Genomic DNA, 23,093 nt, shown 5'->3' on the forward strand with positions numbered 1-23,093 from the left:
TAAATCAGGAACTCCTGAGCCACTGGATGTATAGAGACCATGGTAGGTACTACAAGGCTGAACAATGCACGTCACCTAAATAATCCATTCAGTTTTTAGGATATGGGTTCTTTTAAAAGCCTTTGACTTCTCCATACACTTGGAAAGAGTCAAAATATCAGGTCATCTTATCTTTTCCTAGATGAATAAAGCAAATAAATTTTCAAAAACTTTTCAGATGCTCGTACAGGAGAAGTATTTCAGGAGACAGCTTGAAGCTTGAGTGTTTCATGAAGTCTTTCATTTCATTAAATAAAGAGGGTGACCGTAAACCTTTTATGACTTTCAGACAAGGAGAATGGAGAGAAAGTAGAAATGGCTCCATTATCTCAAAACCAAAATGGCAACCCTCACATATGTAAAATATTTTTCCTTTTCTATTGAGATGTTTTAGGTTTTGAAGGGTTAAGTCACCAGAATGGAGCAACTCCAACACTGCAGAAAAAAACCCTGTGAGACCTTTTTAGTGCTGTATATGTCTCTGCAGAGTGATGTGTCTGCAAACCATACTGAATTATCTGATTAGAAAGTGAGAAAAAACAAAGGCAGCCTGCAGTGAGAAAATGAGACTGTGCAGAATCCATCTGCCAGCAAAGCAATTAAAAAGATGGACTTCTTAGAACTGCATTGATTGTCGTTTGTGTGTGACACTCAGTGGGCTCTGATTTCCACAGATAACACTCATGCATTTCAGCACTTAACACTCATGCATTGCAGCACCTGAAGACCATGTGATGATCACTGTGTAGCTCACTACATTTTCAGTAGCTAGGACTAGTTTAATCCCTAACTAAGCTATTTAACAGGTGCGAGACCAAACAGTCTCTTCACACAGTGTGGTGCAGCAAGACTTGCTTGTTTGTTTTTTATTTCCTGTAAATGTATTTCTCAGAAGGTTTGTGGATATGTATCTCCCTCCTCTGGTGCACAGTAAAGTAACACCCTGGTGGAAGATTTGGAAGATTTGATGTGGAAAAAAATAAAAATAGGGGAAGGGTCTTCAGTGATGGAGTACTTCATAAAATTTGTGGGAGATAATATATTTGTATTGTTTCTCAATTTCATTATACTAATTTAATAATATAAATGCAATAACTGTCCTCTACACCTGGGCATTTTGCATTCATTAATAGTTTGCCTAAGAAATAGTTCAGCCCTGATTTGATGCCAAATCTCCATGACTGTCAAAGAAAGCGCACACTGCCCCCTGGCAAACTATGGTAACAATGGATGAGAAGGCTGAGGTACTCAAAAACTTTTTTTACCTTGGTGACCACCGGAAACCTCTTTTCCCACATCTCTTGAGTGGGTTGATTGCATGGCAGGCAGACTGAGGGAGCAAAGTGCCTTCCACTGTAAGAGATTATCACGTTTGTGACCATCTATGGCACCTGATCAGATGCATCCCAGAGTCTCCAGGGAACTAGCTGATGTAGTTGCCAAGCTATTCTCTGTGATATTTTAAAAGATATGGCAGTCAAGTGAAGTCCCAGGTGACTGCAAAAAGGGAAATACTGCACCCATTTTTAAGAAGCATAGAAAGGAGGAGCAGAACTACTGAGCTGTCAAACTCACCTCAGTGCATGGAAAAATCATGGAACAGATCAACCCAGAAAACTTAGAGACCTTCTATGATGGAGTGACTACATCAGGGGACAAGAGAAGAGCTACAGGTGTTGTTGATCTGAACTTCTGTAAGGCTGTTGACACAGTCCCCCAGCACCTTTCTCTCTAAATTGAGAGAGATGGATTTGATGGGCAAACTGATCAATGGATGAGGAATTGGTTGGCCAGTTGTATCCAGAGGGCAGAGATCTATGGCTCAATAGAGATGGACATCATGACAAGTGGTGTCCTTCAGGTCTGTGCTGGGACTTGTCCTGTTGTATATCTCCATCAGTTACAACCAACAGTGGAATCAGGTGCACCTTTGCAGACACCACCAAGCTGAGTGTCCTGTTGGCACACCTGATGGATGGGATGCCATCCAGAGGGACCTGGACAAGCTTGAGAAGTGGGCCCATGGGAATCTCATAAGGTTTAATAAGACCAAGTGCAAGGAGCTGTACCTGGGTCAGGGCAGCTCCTGGTGTTAGTCCAGGCTGGGGCATGAACAGACTGAGAGCAGCCTTGCTGAGAAGGACTTGGGTGCTGGATGAAAGGCTGGACATGAGCCAGCACCATGTGCTCACAGCCCAGAAAGCCAATCGTGTCCTGGGCTGCATCCAAAGCAGCAAAGCCAGCAGAGTGAGGGTGGGGATTCTGCCCCTCTGCTTTGCTTTTATGTGGCCACACCTGGAGTACTGTGTCCTCCACATAGAAAAGGGCATCTAGAGGAGGGCCACAAAAATGATCAGAAGGATGAGGACATCTGAAGGATGTCACCTCTGAGGACAGGCTGAGAGAGCTGGGGTTGTTCAGCCTGAAGAAGTGCAGGCTCCAGGGAGGCTTTATTGCAGCCTTGCGATACTTAAAGGGGCCCTACAAGAATGATGGGAACAGGCATTTTAGGAGGGTCTGATCCAATAGGACAAGAGGCAATGGTTTAAAACTAAATTAAGGTCCATTTAGACTAGATATAAGGAATAATTTTTTGACAATGAGGGTGGTGAAATCGTGGAACAAGCTGTCCAGAGAGGGTGGAGGTGTCCCAGCTCTGGAAACATCCAAGGTCAGATTGGACAGAATTCTGGGCAACCTGTTTTAGTTGAAGATTTCCCTGCTCATTGCATGAGGGTTGGACTAGAGATCTTTAAAGGTCCCTTCAAGCCTAAACTACTCCATGATTCTTTGATCTTCTCTGAACTCAATTCTTTTATTCCTATCAGGTTGATTCCATTTCTTATCAGGGCAATTTTCCCATTTTCCCATTTTCCTAGTTGTTTTGTTCATTCACAAAAACAACATGACTTCACATTGCCAGACCACATGTTAAAATGACTATATTTCATTCATTTTAGTAATTTTATGTAGATCTATACTTGGCACTGCAGTGAGTCCATTCACGGCCTATGAGAGAGCCTAAAGAAACTGGGTTCATCCCATCTAACATCTAACATCTGACATCAGCAAACAGAGGATTTCTCTCTGCTGAATTGCAAGAGTTCTGGAGAACTACCTTAAATGCAGATGCTTGCACTGGCTAGCAACCTGCCTGAGGCAGTTCTCAGAAAAAAACCTTCCCACCTCTTGTGCTCTACTCTACCTTCTGTTTGGTTCATCTTCAGTTTGAGCTGGGTACCCTTCCAAAAATCCTGAGAGAATAATATCATTACCCTAGTCCAGAACATCAGCTGGAAAGGAAAAGTGATCCGGGCAGGGAGTAGCAAGCTAGCACTGCTGACATCCATCTGCAGCAGAGCAGGTGTTCCCTCACAGGTGGGTAAAAACTGCTTGCTGCTTCTCCAAGCAAGACTGCTCAAGATGGTGCAGAAAATTCAGTTTAGAATAGAAATTCTTCATCTGCAGACTGCTTTATTCTTTGACACAGTTATGGGAATTTAAGAAGAAAAACTGTGGGCTTGAGTGCTTGCTAAGAGAAAAAGAATTAAAAGGCTTTACAGTGTGCAGAGCTTGACAGAAGCAGACAGCTGCCAAAGAGGTACTTAGCTCAAGTGGCCTCACAAAACGTGTCTGTACTATGACTGCTCAGCTAACGATACCAGTGGTACAGCAACTCTTACATGGTCATTTGGGGGATGGCAGTACACTGCTTATCCAAGCCCAGCCACTCTCTAAGAGGTACAACACCCAAATGGGCCTGAGGTGTTGCCTGAAGTAGTTACGTGTCACACTGGGAAAGTCACGATTAACAGCTCTGTTTGCTCTTTCAATTTTTACTTGGTTTCATGGAAATTCAGCTTTTTCCCTTGAACACCTGGACAGCCTTTGAGCTAGAAGGAGATAAATAAAGCAACCCAGAAGGAAATAAATGAATCAAGAATTAAAAGGAGATTCTAACACTAACAGGGGAAATGACAAAATACAGAACATGATCCTGAAATGCAATACACACCAATGGCTTTACTGCTTTCAGAATAAAATGGCAACAAATATAGTATTAAATAGATCACTGTGTGCCCAACACTTGGAAATTCAATTGCTTCACTAAGTGTAAGTGATACAAGTGTACAAGGCATAGTGATTTTTAATGACTGAAATGATATTTAAAAATTCTGCAAACCATTTTCTTGCCTTCAAACTTGTAGTGTTCATACAACACATTACTGCTGCTTGCTGTTCATGGGGGGAGGGAGGGAAGGCAAGGGAATTCTTAATTCTTAATTCTTGCATAGGAGCTCTTGAGCCATGGATATTAAATAAAAAAAATAAATTAAAAAAAAGTGGATTAAGTACGCTCCTATTTGCTGTAGGTCTACCGTGGGTGTGCTGATGACATAGCAGTGGACTTCAGCAGCATCCACAATTTACAGAAGGCTGCATTCACGCTGTCATCTCTTGTTCCCTTGTTGCGGTGGCATTCAGCGCCGAGAGGCTGAGGAACGCGCTGTCCCAGAGCTCGCACACGCCGCTCCGTCCCGTCCCGGGGTGTTCCCGGCCCAGCGCCGGTGCGGCTCGGGGCGGGGGGAGCCCCGGCCGGTGCCGCGCTGTCCCTGCGCGCCGCCATCGGCCGCCAGCGCTCCCCCGCGGCCGCCGCTGCGGCTGCTCCTCTCGCCCCGGCCCCGCAGCCCCGAGCTCCTGCAGGCCCCCTCCTGCTCTGCCCACGCCGGGGCCTCTGCAGAAAGCCATGAGCTGCTGTTCTGCACGGAGTATGCAAAGCGCCTGTGCGAACCGAGGACTCATTCTGGCTCTCTTCTCGTTCACTCGGATACAGGAGGACAGTTAGGAAAGGGGCCAGTCCATGGTGTCTCAAGGAGCAGTGAGTGTTTCTCCACCTGCTGATCCATGTGGATCAAAATTCTCCTGCCTTTACAGGCCCACAGGGAGCCTAGCTAGCAGCAGCCCAGAGATTCTGGGATGTGCCTCGCCTCATGCATCCAACTGCTCTGCTGCAAGCGGAAGAAAGGCTAAGTCAGATATCGGGAAGGAAAGCTGCGTGTCCCTTTTGGAAAACCACCTACTCTGATGGGCTGCTGCACACAAGGAGCTGCAGTCCTCTGTTCAATATGGGCACTTTGTGAGCTGAGCTGAAGTAAACTGCACGTGGGGAAAAGGAGCAGGGCGGTGCCTCTTCAGCTGAGATCCCATTCAGCCTTTCCCCAGGGTCCAGAGGAATTTGATGCATTTCCGAAATTAACAAGTGTTCTTGAAAGCAGTGATATTCAGTGTTCAGTACCAGAGGTCTCCCAGGGCTGGCTTGGACAGTTCCCACATGAGAGGATGTGGGGAGGAGAGAAAGAGGTCAGGGGTCTGTTTGCTCATTCTTTATATGAAGGACAAATGAGGTAACTGGAGGCTCCAGAAGGCTGACCACAGTTCTCACAACTCTGTTCATTCTATAGTGCTCACTTGTCTCAGTTGATAAAAAAACCCCAATAGTACAAGCCCCAGGAATAAGCTTTACTCAAGCTAATCAACTACTCCAAGTTTATACTTCTGCTTCCCAGTCTAAGACTCTGCAAGACGAAGTATGACTCCATCCTAGGACAGCAAGAAATATACCCTGCATTTCCCATCAACTCCCAAACTAATGATAAACTTTGGGCTTTTCACCTTATATCCTCATGCAGTGATACTCCTTCAGCCTCGTAAATTATGAAGACACCAGGACTGAGCAATGCTGAAATGCTCCCTGGCAGGAGAATCAGGATCTGCACAAAACTGGCTAAGGAACAAAGCCACTGTTGTTTTCCTGTGTGGTGCTCCCACCAGAACACCTGCCAGGATGCTACACTCTCCATGCCTCACCTGCTGACTGGGGAATGGTATACTGACTGCACAGTGAGAAACAAACTTGACATACTGGATTTATTCAAGCTTTGGGTTGGACCCCCATGATACTGATAGTGCCTTTTCCCTATCTTATGCAGCATCTGCCATGATATGCCTTGTGGGCCTTGTCTGGGGCCATGCAAATCTCTGTGACTGGTGCAAATGGTCTGTGACCTGCAGAAGAGCACCGAGCTTTCAGCTCTGGTCTGCCCAGCACAGCTGTGAGCAACACTGAGCAAAAAAACCAGGGAGGACATTCCCTTCTGGAGGACTTATGAGAGGGGCATCCAGCCACACAGCCACTCCACACTAAAACAGAGACCACTGGTACTGAGGAGGATACGAAAGGAAAGACTTTGCATTTCATAGTTACCCTCGATATTTCATCATTCCTGCCAAGGGCATGCTATTGCTGGTTCTGAGAATGTAGCATGTCAAGTGACATTTGGCTGTGGTAGACCTATTTTATAGTGAGGCTTTGTACAAACCCACAGCTCTCAAACTGAAAAGGGGGAGGCTTGCGGGAAATGAATTCTTCAGGAAGGTATGGCAGAGGCTTTTCTAAGAATATACTGCTTGCTAACACATACCACTCTTGCCAAAGGGGAAAGGCCAAAGATATATATTGCCCTGTTCATCTATCAAGGAGGCCTGATAAGGACATTATTGCACATTCAGCTCATTCTTTTACTTCTAATTTATTTTTTTCATTACCCATTTACACCAGAGTTTTTACCAATGGGCTATGCTTAAATATTTTGGAGGGATGCTGAATTTAGAGAAATTAGGCTGAGATTCACTCCCAATCTTTTTTACCTTCCTTTTTCTTTGGGGCTGTCAAGCTACAGTGGTCAGCAGCTGCTGTTTCTTGTTGGACCCCCACTTACAAGGACTAGATACAAGATTACAAACCTGGTCCTAATGTGAGGATGACAACACCACAAATGTGAAGGATAAATGTCACAGAATCATAGAATATTCTGAGCTGGAAGGGATCCACAAGGATCATCAAAGTCCAACTCCTGGCCCTGTACTGGACAACCTCACACATCATACCATGTGCCTGAGAGCATTGTCCAAATGCTTCTTGAAGGTGTGGGTGTATTTTAGGGGAAAAACTATCAATGCTTTTAAGATTTGAGGCCCCCTCTTTAATGTAAAATGTATGTTTTTCCTAGAAGGAGAGAACTTTGTGAGTTCCTTAAAAAGCCTCAGGGTTCCAACCCACAGAGTTACAGGAACATCGGCTCAGAAAACTTGTAAGAAAAGTTCCCTTCTCACCATTTCCCTGGGGCTAAATCTTGCTCTGTGTCTGTTAGTAAATCAAATGGGCCCAAGGATACTCCTGTGAAAACCTCTCAGCCTCCAAAGCTGGGTGGATGCATCCAAATTGCTTGTCTGGCTGGGGCTGGTACTGGAACATCCTCACTCCAAAGTGTGAGTCCTTTGGTGAGGGCACTTGCTGGCTGCCCTGGGGTAAGGACTGGCTGTCCCCCTGCCAGAACCATCAGCTGGTAACTGACACTTGATCTTTGAGTTTAAATACCTTACAGCACTTGGGCATGGCTGCTGGAGGATGGTGTGGGGACCGATAGAGTATTCCTGGAGCCCAGAGCCCATTCCAGAAGCAAGTATCTTGTGGCAAACACCCAAAGCAGCATCTGCTATTCACAGAGACAAGCAGCAGAGTTCTTTACATCTCCATCATTCCTGTGGCTATGGCTGATCCAACATAATTTACCTTATAAACAAAGACAACTAGAGTGAAATTTTGGGCACCCAGAACTCTTTTCCCCTGATCTCCCTGTTGAAGTTCTCAACATGCCCAGATTTGCCTTACCCTTTGGAGAGAGAGCTCAGCTCTCCTTTAACCACATCGCATTCACTTGATGTCTGTCTCTGTAGCAAACAGTGTGTTTCTGAAGACATTCCCCTGTTCAAATTAAACATTTCTGATATTTTTCACAGCCGCTTCTTCAGCCCTTTCTATCAGAGCAAAAATACCATTTTTATAGAAAAAATTACTACAGCAGTCATTGCTTAGAGGACCTTTAAGGTCAAAGCTGAATAGACCTTAAGTGCCCCACCATGCATGTGTGCAGAAATAAATTTCAATTTCAAAGATTCATTCCATCCATTTATTCCCTGAGGTTACACTGCTCACAAGTGTGAGCCATATCACACCTGTGTGTCAAGCCATATCATAGACTACATGTTTAGGATTTAATTATCTTCACTGTGTATTAGATGTACTATATACAGTGTGTTGGAGAGTCAAGACTCCGACAGATTTAAACACTAACAAAATGTACCTGGTTGAGGAGAAAGCCTTGAGGAATTCTCCAGTACCATCCTGCCTGTCAGGAGTATTTTGATCTAGGCAGTATTTTAGGACAAGTTTTCATGGTCTGCTTTACCTGATCTCAATCAGCATCATCAAGGAAAGGCAGCACTAGACTGCTTCTCTGGCCTCCAGCTGCACCACCACTCTGTTGTGGTGGCACTGGGATTAATTTGGCAGTGGCATGAACTGGAGCAAAGAAAGGATTTAGCTTACACAGCTGCACAAGGGCTAATGCCAACAAGGGAGAGAGAAGCACTGGCCTACTCAGTTGGGGATTTGGGGGGCAGGGAATGATCCTGCCCATTCTGGTAGAAGTTTCTCTTCCATGGGGTCAGGCTGTTGGTGAAATCACACCCACAGGACAGGGACCCTTCCTTCTCTGTGTGATGAGACAATTCAGGCACTGAGCAGTGTCTTCTCACTTGGATCACAATAATTTATACAGTAAAATCCCATGAGTTTAATAAATTAAAAGGTGGCTGTTTGGGCTTGCCTCAGGGAAATGAAGAGGTGGGAGGGTGATAGCTACTTTAGCTTAAGAGATAAGGGCTGAGGCCTGGCAGTAGCACACACCCAACTGCAGGCCAAGCTCTCCCTTTGCAGGGAAGGCATAGTGCTGCCTTGTGTAAGAGGCTGTCACAAGAGGAATCTTGGCAGCTCAAAAGCAGCACCACAGTGCCTGCACTGCATGTGTGCCCACAGTGTAACAGCAGAAGTGGCCCTGTTGGTTGCAAAACAGCGTTGCTTGCGCCTTGAGAGGAGAATTTTCTCTTGAAGGTTGACAATTGCCCATGCAAATTAGAGCTGCCTGCAGTTTCGAGAGTACAAGGACAAACGTTTTGTCATGTCTTCACCAGAAATCAAGTCACATGAAACATGATTTGCCACTAAGACATGTTGATTGTCTGGGCTTCACAATGCCCCTGAAATGAGCACAAGCAACTCAGAGGACAAGGTGCCATCAGCTAAGCTCTGCTCCTGCCTGATCTTTAAGAACTGGAGGTCTTGGTGGCATTGGAATTGAAGAACCAACCTGTCCCTGATAACAAAACAACTTATCATCTGCTTTCCCTTTCCTGCTAAACGAATGGTTGCTGTAGGCCCTCACTCCTGTAGAAAACTTCTGTCCATCAAGGGGAAGAAATTCCAACAATTACATGGACAATTAGGGTAGACATTTAAACAGCTAGGAGTGTACAAGCTAGATGTGGCCTTCATGACATTTGGTATTGAACTGGGTAACTGAGGAGAAACTGTAGGCACTTATTGTAGTGAATCCAAGTAACAGCAAATGCAGGTTAACTAAAAATGCAGTTAACCCCTGAAAGTGCAGAGCCAATGGATTACCATGTAAACATCAGGAAGGTGGCTGCTGTCCATTTTAGTGCAAAGGGAAGGACCTGTGCTCAGCTGGGGCACCTGGGATACCACTCTGAGGCCCCACTGGTCCAATGCATGAGAGAGAAGTGCAAGAAAGAGAAAATTTCTAGTGCAAGTTGCTAGCAGCAGTACTAAAGTAAAAACAGGTGTGTTCCTCTTCAAGATCAGCTGAAAAGCCTGGCAGCATTAGGCCAAGGTCCTCCTTCAGAGATGCTGTTGGGGAGGGACAGACTGTAATTCACTTCGGGAGAGTGTTGATTGACAGTAAAGAGGAAGCTGGCAGCCCTTGCTTCCCACCATGCTCACTGGTGGCAGTGTTGGCAGTGGCAGAGCACAGGGAAGAGGGAAATTATGAGATCAGGGTGGCTGCAAAAGGAGGGGGAAGTCAAAGCTTCTTCTTTTCCCTGCTCTGCCTCTGGTCCCTCAGTTTGACCTTGTTTGTCACAGTTCTGTTGTGTTTCTTGATGTTTGTTTTCCCTAGGGGTTCACCTTCAAGGACAGACCTCTGTGAAGAGAATCCCTCCATCCTTTGTCAAAAGAACTCCTGCACTGCTAGAGATCCTGAGCAACATCAGCTGGCAGGCCAGGCCTCCCTGCTCTCCCTGCCATCCCTGTATTGGTGCTACCTGCGGGTGCCATGGGTGCCCCAGGGACAGGTGGCTGCTCCTCATCCTTTCTGCTGACACCATCAGAGTGGCAGCAGGTCTTACAAGGAACTTCATGACCCAAGTCATGTAACCATTTTTGTCCTCTCAGATGCATTTGCCTCACAGGATGGCAGCATTTGATATCTCAAAAGATAAAGAGTATTTTTTTGTAAACAAAAGAAAACTACATAATATTGATGGTAGTATAAGGGCGAGTAGAAATGAGCTCAAAACCATAGCCAAGGTAAAAGTCTAAATAATCAGATGACTGAGAAGGGTTATAATGTGCAAGTGGAGAGTCACTGAGTCATGTTTCAAGCTTGTACCATAAAATGATCTATAACTATTTCCCAGAAGGTGATTATTTTGCATAATACAGAAGTTTTATGAAGTGTTCATTGGAACTCAATGAATAATTATTTTTTTGTTTCATTGGCATATTTGGAAAGTCAAGAGGACTCATTTCAGTCAGACTGAAAGAAAAAAAAATGGATTTTTTTTTTTTAATAGAGTAAAACAAGTAATAATTTGGAGGCTTCAAAACAGACATTTAATCATAAAACAATTAAGACCTGATTTGAATGGTGACTATTTAAATATTGTTGAATATTTAAAAACAGAGGGTTTTTGGAATGAAAATGATGCTTTGAAAGAAAAATAAAATAATTTAATTTGAAAAAAAAATTGATAAATATTTAATTTGAAATTCTGATTTTTTCCTTGTTAATAAAGATTACGATTGTACTGGCCGAGCTCCTGAAGTTTATTACTATGTCCTGTCCTAAACTGCTGGCTGCAGAAGTTTATTTCAAAAACAAAAACCCCATTCCAAGGCTTGATAGTATATCAGGCAAATCCAGATTTCTCAAGACTTCAGAGCTTGCAGCTCCACGTATCTCCAGCTCCTCAGTGGCCCAGGGACTTTAACAAAACACTAATCAGTCATTGCCAAGTCACAGAAAGAAATGATAGCTGCATCCTCTCCAGAGCCTGCATTTGCCAGCTCAGTGCATTATGACTTACTACACAATCTACCATTAAATGGCTTGCAAATGAAATTACTCTGTATCAGGATGCAGTATTAAAAGTGCAGCAAGAAAAGTGCCCTTACAGAACATTTTAGTTAAACCCCTTCAAGGCAGGAATGGACAATGCTGTAGTTTGGTAGCTGAAGGAATGGTAATGAAGGGAGACAGAGTCCTGCTTAACCCCTGTAGCCCAAAGCTCTTAATACAGAGATACCCTGTATTTTCACTGAATCTTGACCCCTGGCAATAACCCAGCACAGGCTGATACATGAGGCACTTAGTATTTCAGGAACACCAATAACAAGGCTGTGGCAGCAAAATTTGTTGATGTGCTTAGGTTCTTAGATTAATGAGAACCAGGCAGTCTGCTTTCTTCTGCTTTTTCTAAAAGGCATCAGTTAGTTGCTGACATTTGAAACTCAGAAAAAGTGGGTTAATACAATGGCCATTTAAATGAGCAAACATAGCATAAAACCTTAGGAAGTGAAACTTTCTCAAGAAAACTTTGCTTAACTGCAGTTGCTCTTGCTGAAAAAGAGCACCTTTTTCTCATTTCACCCATTATTGGTTCTAGACAGAAAAAGTTAAAAATAGATTTTGACAATATGTAAGACACTGCTGGGTCTCTTTTTTTTTTCAAAAGAGCTAATGATTTAAAAATGAAATATGTTGTTGGGGACTTAAAAAAAGTTTTATGAAAATAGGTACATACATTTTCTAAAAAATTCTCCTTTCCTTCAACATTTCTTCAAAATTGTAAAATTCAAAACATTTCTTCCTATTTTGCTTAGATTTTAGTTTTTATTGGACCCCATCCAACACATTTGTTTTCTTTGTATGCACCAGATATAATCTCACTGATATCGAAAAGAGGAATTCCCCAAGGGGTGTGCTACCCACAAGCCCATCCTCTCTTGCTGATTTTTCAGCCTTTTTTCATAATTTCTTTCCCCTCTAGGAATACATTTGCAAACTTCCTTGATTCTCCCCTTCATCCCTAGTACACAGGCAAACAAAACTGATCACTATCATATGTTGTAGTATGTTATCCCTGTGATCAAAACATAAAGAATTCTTTTGGAAGATGGATTTGAATTTTAAAATGTAGGATTTCCTAGCTGGGTTTTCAGGTATGATAGTGGGAGGAACCAGCTAGAGCTGTGATGAGGCACTTAAGTTGAATGCTCACTGCACTCAGAGGCTTTATAGCAGGCATTAATCAGTCCTCAACTTAAATAACCAGGAGAGCAAGCTCCATTCACAAATTCAAGTTAATATCTTTAAGGGTTGCTATGATGTGACTGTCTAAAAATATGAGAAAGTCAAAGGTTGTAGGGAGCACTAATACCTGTCAGCAAAGAGGGAGAGTAAGAAGGAGCTTCTGAGCAGAGAGGTAGAGGCTTCTCAGCTATTTCAAACTTCACTTTGCTAATGAAAAACTTCAGCCTCCCCTTGCCCATCTGGCCTTTCATATACTTCAGGGGCTTGTTTTTGTATTTAGCCCTGGTAGGCACTTTGGGAAAGGGCAATTGCTAAGTCCAAGAAATATGGTTTCAAATACTTCATAAATGAAGGAAGACAAAGGGAGTTTGAGTTATCACTAATCCAAGAGTAAGGCTTTGTACATGAGATCAGATTCTGTGGGGAAGAGTGGGTTGAACAACAAATCCTGCAGCTGATACATTTTGGAAGGCATAGGACCTGATTTTAATTTGCTGATGCCAGCCATAAAGCCACTGCTTGGCTATAGTATCCCATTTGCAGAGATGTCTGCCTTATGGAATGACAATTTTTTTGCAACTACTACACTTGAAAATTAGAAAGGTTCTTGCAAAGTCTGGGATTTATTCTACAATCCTCTGCTGGAAAATCTGTATCTTTGTTTTCCAGAGCCCAGTCTATGATTTAATAACCATTCTAATGGCAACTCACAATCCTTGCATACATCAAGTAAATTGTGTAAACTTTCAGTAACATGTGGTGGCATGGACCAAAAGGCAAACAGATTGAACATTAAAGATCCCTAAATCAGGGCATCAACCCTACAGATCTTAGACATAATTCCCAGGATTATATTCTCATACAAGCCCTGAATAAACAATCAGTGATAAAGCCACTATTCATTCTATGCTTTTTGTAAATAAATCTGTAAGGAAAGAGGCAAGGAGAAGGTGTTTGAAACAGAAAAGCAGGGCAAGGTTTATAGCAAGGGGGGGATTCTGAAATGGTCCCCATCCCTCAGTGCTGCGTTTCTGTATTGCCTAGCTTTGTCATGCAAAATTTAAAGAGCATTATTGACAGGGACGCAGGTGGTGCATTATCTGGTCTTCACTAAAATGTTTTTTCCACTCATAAGAGACTTCTGGGCAGGTTTTGTCTCAGAATCTACTTCACTCAGCCCAACAGTGACAGCTGAAAGCACAAAAAAGCTACATGTACCCTTCACTGACCCAGCCACTCATATTTCAGCCAAAACATCCTTTTCCCCCTTGGTATTGTCATTTCCCTACCTCCATCTCATCACAAGTCCTCTGAGATTTCCTCGTTGAAGCTGGTCCCCTAAAATGTCCAAGGCTTGTGGCTTGTGTTTCCAAACTCAGTGTGCCCCTGGGAAGAGATGCATACTGTGCTGTACTTCTGAGATCTAGTCCCTGCAAATGCAAATCAGAAAAAATGTGGACATGGTTGAATGTGACCAAATACCTTTAGAAGCCTTAGCTCATGATTCTCGTTCACCTCAACTGCTGAAACAATCTCTGCTGGCCTTGACAAACATTGGCTCACTGCTGTGTATTCCAAATGTTAGTAAACATCTGTCAGTTTGAACACCTTGTTACTCTCTTTGTGCTTGTCCAGTGACTTCTGCCTTCTGCTACAATACCAAATTCTCCCTTAATTTAATTTAATTTAATCTAATTTAATTTAATTTAATTTACTTTCATTTTCTAGCCCATCCCATTCTAACTCTCAGCTCACATCCACTCTTCAGAAATGGCCTCCAGACTTTGGCAAACAAAGCTGACCTTCATTACTCACTTGTTATTGATTCAAAGAAGTACTTTAGAATCTTCTCCATGCCCTTCCTTGGGTGAACTTCACACTGTGAGCTTACGAAAATGCCTTTCTTTGTCAGGGCTCCTTTCTTTCAAACATTTGGATTATACAAAAGTCTACTGCGCTGGAGCACTATCTCCTTTATGCAAACTTCATTGAGTCCTTTGCTTTATAAAGGTTTAATTCTAGGTTTTCCAGGAGTCCTGCTTTGATCTTAATAGTTTGAAATATCGTAATTTTTGGTTTTATTACATCAGGGACTTCATTAGCCCTGTGTAAACTGGAAGCAGGCCCTTAATTATGCCCCTCATCTGTACCCTTTAAAATATTTCTTACCCATCTCATTTTTTATCAGAACGTAATTTCTCACATTTTCAGCACTGATTTATTCTTGTGTCCCTCAATAATGCGAACTGCTGCATGCGTGTCAGAGCCAGAGACTCAGAAGTATGTCCACCTCTTGCTGGTTTTCCTTTTTTGCAGTGCTTTAAGAAATCAAGTGGAAGTAAAACATTTCCCCAGTATTTCTCCAGTCATGGGGTACACAACTTAATTTTAGATTTGAGGGGTTCATTTGAATCTTCTCAGCTTATTCATGAAAACAGACTAGCTTTCAGTGTTTGCTTTGAGGTGAAGATATCTGCTTTATTCTGTGCTCAATCCCAAGTGATTGGTCTAGAAACCACAAATAATTGGAGCTTTGCTTTGGAAAACTCCTTCCAGTAAAGGAAAATCGTTAAATATCTGCCAAGGCACTTAAGGTCTGTTAAGGGTTGTCCTAAAATCTTTCCCTTGCCACAACCTCCTGCAGAAAGTTATGTGTGAAGACCTTTTGCCTGTGTCTCTCTTTCCTCATGCTTCTGTCTGTATCTCCATACATCTCAGATCTTACATTTTGACCATAAGCTGCATGGGGATGGGGCAATACATTCACACAGGCCTGGTTACTACTGTGACATAGATGGCTTATGACAAATAACATGTAGCAAACCCAGCCAGGTAAAGGCTAGAATGCAAGCACTCAAGGCTAATTGAGAAGTGGTAGAATGAAAAGTTGGGAAGAAATTTGCCCTCTCTGTCATTTCATTATGATAATTATAGACGCTGTACATATCAGGAAAACTTGATATAATTAACTTTACAGTAGGGGAAACAAAACCTAGCTTCCAGAAAAGAAATACCAATGACTGTATCACAAAGCAAAAGGACACTCACATATCCACCTCCATCTCAAATGTTTTTGGATAATCTGTTTATCAGCAGAAGCTCAAAAGAAGGCCAACCCCATGTGCCCTAAGAAGCAGTGGAAAGAATTCCTCAGCTAGTGCTGTTGTCATCTCTTCTGAGGCTGGATTGGGGGCAGAGGCTTAGGATTGGAGAGCAGCATTTACAAAACCAGGCTAGAAGCTGAGAAAAAGGCAACAATTCTGAGAGACTTAAAAATCAGCAGTTTTGTGATATGAATTGTGGTTCCTTCAGGAGCTAAGTGTGATCCACCAAACTTGGTTACATCTAGACCTTTACTTAAACTTATCAGGTTTTAGCCCTTTAATGGTAATGAAACAGTATTTTCTCAGTCACTCTGTTATTTCCTTTTCTCTTTACCTCATGTTTTGTACAAAAGATTTTTTCTTCAACCATACCAGTTAGAGATCTGTATTGTTTTCAAATGACAGTGCATCTCAAAACCCCAATAGGTTTGTGGCAAACTAACATGGTAAAAACGTGAGCTGTTTAACATAATAAGACATGATCTCACATTTTGAGTTTAGCAAAAAATCCTGAAACCAGATACTTATGCAAATTATAAGAATTTCTTCTCCCCATTACATCTCAAGAAATTTACCAAGTAAGTTCCTGTCACAGAAGAAAAACATGGGCATCATGAGATAGGCTTACAAGTGTGAAAATAATTTTGTGAATAAAAACATTTTGCAATGGGAATTCTGACAAGGTATCAGCCGGAAGGTTTTTCCTAACAAGTGTTCAATGAAGAAAAGCAAATCACTAGAATGCAAGTGACTAACCCAAAATGAGAAAGAAACTTACATGAGAAACCTAATTATTTAACTTCCTAGCAATCTGAGCAATCACAGTAGTGTAGGCCAGTGTAAAACTGCATGTCCCTCCATCAGCTAAGTTCAAAGAGGTTGTGAAGCCCAAACCACTCCTAAGATGAGCCCTTTGTTTAAGGCTCTGCAGCTTTGCACTGCAAGGCCCTGAGTCCTCTCCCATATTCTGACACTTTGCTGTGGTAGCATATGTAAAGTATAAAGGTTTCCTGTGACACAGGAATTAATATCATCCCTAAGAACAAAGAGCACTACAGTGTAAGTAAATGCATTAAATGAAAGATAAATATCATATTGATCTTTTGGAGTACAAAGCGCAAGCCTTTAGAAACAGCCTGAGGAATAATCTCAATTAAAGACCTGAATCTCAAAGTCAAAATTAGGGCTCTTCTTTCAGCCATTCCCTTGTCTGGCCACTAGACCTAGTGTAAGGTTCCGTTTATGGGAAAGGGTGAAAGCAGACTACACAGACAAGAAGGTGCAGTACCTAGGTAAGATAGGTCCTGTGGCTGTAGCCCACAAATCATGGTCTGTATTTTTCATATGATATTTTCAGGGAAGGTGGGGAAAGCAGAAGTCCAGAGACTCTTGACCAGCTGAAGAATAGCTAGATAAGGGACACAGAGGAGAGAAAAGGTGTCCCCAGTGATTCTTGTGGATATTATTTTAGTGGGGAACTCATGTTATAGATACCTTGTTCCATGCTATAACTGAGCTGGGAAGGATGGGACTAGTGCAAGTGAGATCTTACTTGGAACAAGATCTCTTCTACTGCATAATCTACCTGCTTTTTGCACACATTAACTCGAGAGCCAAAGTCTGATTAAGAAGGGTAGAAGGCACCATGGCAAGATAATCTCTATCCATTGGAAGGGATAACTGAAGGCAGCGGGGCTCACTTCAGGCTGCCCTGTCTGCAAAGACAGAGATGACTTCAGGAGACTCCACAGGGAGACATGTTGTGCTTTACTTAGAAGAGTAATTATCATAACACAAGGCTTTTAAGAAGGAACAAGGGTAGAAAGAAAAAAGTCATGGATCTGAAAATGTACCCTGAGAACAAAACAGCTGGGAAACAAAATGCCACTAGAAACAAAGCTCGCTACAGCAGTCTCAAACAGGAGAGAGAGAAGTGCCAGAGCACTGCCTGTCGCTCTAGCAGTGCAAGATCCTGTGGCATGAGCACTGAGTTTTACATGGCAATCCTTTGCCAGTGTTTAGTTGCTAATTGCACCATCAATTTGCAGTCTCAATCAATTATCAGGAGATGACACTGTAGCTGATGAAGCTCAAATGCATCATTTGTTTAACTGCATGCAAAACCCAAGCCCAAAAGATACAAAGGGCAGATAATTTAGTTACTACTCTGGATATGAAAATGTCAGGCATAACGTGGTAATTTCATGTCATAAATCTCACTGATACTCTGGTACATGATGTTGCAATAGCATTTATTTTACATTTAATATTAAAATTTATTTGAGCCTGTCTAACCAGTAATACAGTATGTGCTTGTCTCATTATTAGGGTGCAGTTTTTCATTTTCCCATAGCAGTATTTTTATTTATCATCAGTTCTGTTTTGAATGTTGGTTAAGATTAAAATAATTGTGAATCTGTCATTACAAACAAATATTGCAGAACCTAGGTATGGAAGGAGTAAACTTATATCATTAGGTATTTATGTGATTCCAAGGCTAAGTGTTTATCCTGGATCTTTTGATTGGGTGGGCTAGTGTTCAAGAACTAACGCTGTTAGTTTTTCTAGGTCACAGCAAAAACAGCTCTTTGTAATCTACTAGATCTACACATATAAATGATGAAGCACCTTCTAAAAGAACTTCTCAAAGTGTGGGTAAAAAAAAAAGAATGCCGACCTTCAGGATAACTGAAGTGAACCTTCATTTTTATGGGATTCTTTAGGCAATGATTCATGGATATGACAGCTTATCATATAAAAAAGCAAAACAATTTCCAAAGCTTACATGGCTTTTAAAAGATCCATGAACAAAAACTGTTTCACTGAGATTTGAAATGACGCAGGTGCTCTAAGCAGAGATAGCAATAATCAAAGCTCCTGCAGTGCTTTTCATCTGCTGATGTCAAGGTAGTTAGGCAGTAAAGTCTGTAGGTAGCAAAGCTCTGTACAGATGTGGAAGTCATTAGCTAGAAACCTAGATAATTTTTTCTTGAACACAGGAAAGCTTAAAGAGGCTGGATTAGGATTCAAGTCACATTGCTGATACAAAAAGATGAAGTAATTGCAAGTGTAATCAGTATTTTGAAGGGGGTAGCAATTTTTAAACATCAAAAGCACTAACATTAAAGCAAGCAAAAAATTGGGGGTGGAGGCAAGTCCTTCATAAAAAAAAACTAGCTTGCAGTGATTCACTGTGCCACATTAGGCAGAAGTACAGTTCTCTGCATGCTGCCCTGGTAGGAAATACCTGATGATTGCTTAAATATTAAGCACTATGATTGTGCAAGCTGGCACCACCAAAGGGCCTGAATTGCTCTAATGATGATTACCTTTCCTCCCACAATTCTCAAAGCAGAATGGACGGCAGTTTCAGATTGAATATATATTTTCCATCTGCTGAATAGTTGTTTTTGTTCATGCTGTTTGAGGTTAACTGTTCACGTACTAATCAAACCCACTACTTCCTTTCTCGTAAAACCAAAACAAAGCTTCATACTACTTTCAGGTACAGCATCTGGGATCAAAGCTATATATACACACTGGCTCTGTGTGGGTTCAAACATTTTGAAAATTCACTATCCTGAAAGGTGCCACCTCTTTTCCAGTCCTGAGAGTTCCAGTTTGTCTTAAAGTCTGAAGTCATCAGACACCGTCAGCCCCTTCAGCATCTGTCCCAGCACAGGAATGCTCTCAATATTGGTCACCGTGGGCTTTCTCTGCACAGCCACTGCCATTGCTGAAGGTGGGTAGATGAAGGAGGCAAAGTATCTGAGGGTGTTGACTTGTTTTCAGTTTCATGTCCTTGCAGGAGATGGACTTGGTACAAGGAGAGGAAGGTGACATAGGACTAATGGGAGCAAGGTCTTGGGGCACCGCAAGGTGTCTGGAAAACCAGACACAGGCTTTAGAGAAGTACTATCTGCAGGGACACTGGGAAACATTCAGAGTAGCTCAAGAAGGAAGAAAAGATCTTGAAAAACCAGGCCCTGCCAGGGAAGTTGTGACAGCTGATAACATGGGTATAGTGATTTGAATGTATGGAGAAATTCTACTCCCCATCTGGAATTCTTGCATTGCAGATCTGAGAAGACAAACCCTACTTTAAAATGGACTCATATAAAATGAGATTGAAAAAATAATGCTGAGTCTTCACAGCTTACTAAAGCAAAAGACAGTGCCATCCCATCATGTGTCAGGATAGAATATAGAAGTTGCTAAAAGCTGTCAGTGAGGTTGTACATGGTACAGTAATCTCCCCGTAAGTTTTTTTTGCAGTCTGTTTATCAGGCTTTGCTGCTATGTTGGCTTGGGGTATATATTGTTGCTATACTGTGGCTTGGGAGTAGCTAGTTAAAAATAAGGAGAAAACAGATCAGAAACAAAAGTATGAAAACAGATTTTCTATTCTGTTTTACTAAAAACAGGTTACCTAAAGAGTTCTCTTCCATGTTCCATACAGGAGTCAACATTTTTGTTCCTAAATGTAAATGTGTTTATTTCTGACAGGCAGAAATTATGGTTTAAAAGCCTGATTTTAAATTTCAAATTTCAGCCTTACCATCTATAGTCTATTTTTTGGTTTCTTATGTATGCTAAAAAGTTTGTGTTGAGGGAAACTGAAGCATGCAGGTCATTCATTGCTCAAATAAGTGGGCCAAATAACCTACTATTTAAGCAACAAGTAATTTCTGAGATTTATAATATAATTTTTAGTAATCAAAGCATTTATTGAGCTTTTTAAAGAATATTAATGCACTGCTAACATGAATTGTGGTCTTGGAGTCTTTTCTTTGAAAGCAGCATTTCTAGGAATCACCCATGGATAATTGGAGGTGGCAGGACTCCCCTCCTACTGTGCAGGTTTGAAGTAAATTGCTCTAGATCCTTTCTTGACAGTTCACTTACCATCACACTCTTTACTTCCTTACAGTAATGGAAGTGACTCAGCCAGCAATGGTGCTGGCCAACAGGCAAGGAGTTGCCAGCTTGGTGTGTAAATACAAGAACATTGGGAATGCAAAGGAAATTCGAGTGACTTTGCTTAAACAGACTGGTGACCGGTTCACAGAAATCTGTGCTTCATCATACACCATGGAGTTTAAAACATTCTTTGTGGAAGAGGTCATTCAGTGCCATGTTACCCCCGGCCAAAACAATGTGACCCTCACCCTGGCTGGCCTGCAAGCAAATGACACCGGGCTTTACATTTGCAAGATGGAGCGGATGTACCCCCCACCCTATTTTATGAACAAGGGCAATGGGACACATCTCTATGTCATTGGTAAGGCAAGCAGGTTTACAGTACTGTGATATTTCCAAGTTAAGGGAGTTGCTATTACGTCTCAAAGGTCTTCAGAGTTCTGTTTGTAAGAAGTGAGGGTGAATACTGGTTTCAGCTCTGGAAATCTTGATTAGCTCTTATTTTTACAGGTCTCCCTGCATACACCCAAAGCAAGCACAGTCATAGCCATAGAATGATAGCATAAGCAACACCATGCAGTGTTATCTATCTATCTATCTATCTATCTATCTATCTATCTATCTATCTATCTATCCATCTGCAGTAAAATATAGAAGTGCAAAAGTAACAGGGTAAGGTGCGAGCTCTTCTACAGATAAAGACTGTTTTCCTTGGAGGCTGAGTAGGCAGCGATTCAGGGCTCAGTCCTGGTGGTATCTTGGACATGCACATGCTAGAGAAAAGCAGTGTAGAGGCTGACTTATTGACTCTAGGGCCTTCCTTATGAGGCTTGTGTGTGACATGACTTGTGTGATATCATATGTTTTAGATCCAGAACCTTGTCCAGATACTGCCATATATCTCTGGGTATTAGGAGCTACTGCCTCAGGATTTTTTCTTTACAGTATCATCATCTCAGCCATTCTTGTGGGCAAAGCGGTAAGTCCCATCAACTCAGCTCCCTTCTGCTAATAATACCCCTTTGTGTGATGAGGACAAGGAAAAAGAAATGAGAACAGAGAAGAACACTGGGAACAAACCCAATGGGATGCTCCATGTTACTAGTGCAATGTTATTACAATAATGCAAAATAAGAGAACTTGCTGGAGCTGCCACTTATACTTATTTATGGATCATTTGTGTTGTCAGCATACTAGAAAGCAGTCAGCTTCCATCAGCTGGACTGAGCCTTGGCTTATGGCTGGATGCTTAAAACCAGGCAAAGTCCTCATGCTTCTGGGATTGAAGGCAACAGTCTTCATGTGTACTCTCATTTCACAAATGATTCACACAAAGTCCCAGAATTTGTTTGGTTTTTTTTCTCATCATTCACCTCTGCAAAGCAAATTTAAACAGCCTTCTCCTTGGATGGGGAAGTGTAACTTCAAGCATTTTTAATTTCAGAGCTAGAAATGTCTGTGCAAAAGCATGCCAAATGTAAGCCTGGGTTGCCTTTTTCCACAGGGGTCTGCAGCACTCATAGTCTGTTAGAAATGAACATGAGCTTGAAACCAAACAATGTCTGTCCCATATTTTTCAATCATTCCTTGTCCTTAGAAATTAAGTGAAGCTGTCAGGTATGAACACTCCTAGCTTTGAACCAACACTGAACTCTGAATCAGGAGCATCTTCGAAGGGCTAAATAAATGTCAGGACTTTTTTCTTTTTTGCATAAATAGCCTTATACATCCTGATCCTCCCTCAAATGCTCTTAACAGATCTTCTATAAAGAGGTAGAGAAAGGTGTCTAGAATACATCCTACTCAGTAAAGGAAGAACATCCATCAGTTTCTCTAAAATGTGCTGGTCAATGATTATGCTGTGATTGCTTGTTTATTTTACTTTCTTTCCATGTGTTACAGATAAAGAGAAGACAATGTCTCACTACTGGAGTCTATGTGAAAATGCCTTCTGAAAAGCTAGAGAAAAAAGTGATTCCATTCCACATCAGTGTTGACTGTAACAAGGAAAGAGAGAAACCATTTCCTAGCTGGGATGGAGCGTCTACTAATTCATTTCAGTTAAAGAAATAAATTAACTGTCTTTTTACAAAAGATATACAGGAAGGTGAAAGAATATTCTTCGTAATTTCTATGGTTTGGGGGAGAAAAAATGGTATATGTATTCATATTTGAAGATTAACCCTGTCACATAAAAATGGCTACATTAAGCCATTGACTTTTTTGAGGTGTATTATACCAATATGTAATATATATATGTGTGTAGCATTAAGAGCTATTGCTCTTACTTTCTTTCCATATGTTACAGTTACAATGGAGCATCTTACTGTCAAATTTCATCATGCCTACTGATCAACTGAAATCCAAACACTATTATGACAGAGGCTTGTGTGTCATTGCAAGGCTAATCTACAAGTCTGGGGGGCAGAGGTAGGAGAGCACACTAATGTACAAAGGAATGTTGACATTTTCCCTGCATTGATATTTATTGGTTCCATTTCTGGCATTAGTGCTCTGC

At 41.9% G+C, this 23,093-nt stretch overlaps 1 protein-coding gene across 1 annotated transcript; it reads left to right on the forward strand.

Moving 5' to 3' along the window:
• The first annotated feature begins 19,212 nt into the window (after positions 1-19,212).
• Positions 19,213-22,740, forward strand: CTLA4 (cytotoxic T-lymphocyte associated protein 4). The gene is made up of 4 exons (XM_058839965.1): positions 19,213-19,397; positions 20,586-20,936; positions 21,445-21,554; positions 22,478-22,740. Exons 1-4 carry the CDS (start codon positions 19,340-19,342, stop codon positions 22,646-22,648), a joined length of 690 nt encoding a protein of 229 aa, XP_058695948.1. The 5' UTR covers positions 19,213-19,339; the 3' UTR covers positions 22,649-22,740.
• The last annotated feature ends 353 nt before the right edge of the window (positions 22,741-23,093 follow it).

Source organism: Poecile atricapillus, chromosome 5 (genome assembly GCF_030490865.1).
Source record: "Poecile atricapillus isolate bPoeAtr1 chromosome 5, bPoeAtr1.hap1, whole genome shotgun sequence".
Classification (NCBI taxonomy): Eukaryota; Metazoa; Chordata; class Aves; order Passeriformes; family Paridae; genus Poecile; species Poecile atricapillus.

Coding starts and splice junctions, on each gene's coding strand:
- CTLA4 (XM_058839965.1), top strand. CDS start 19,340: ATGCTCTCAATATTGGTCACCGTGGGCTTTCTCTGCACAGCCACTGCC. Junction 20,937..21,444: donor GACACATCTCTATGTCATTG/GTAAGGCAAGCA, acceptor CATATGTTTTAG/ATCCAGAACCTTGTCCAGAT. Junction 21,555..22,477: donor CCATTCTTGTGGGCAAAGCG/GTAAGTCCCATC, acceptor CATGTGTTACAG/ATAAAGAGAAGACAATGTCT.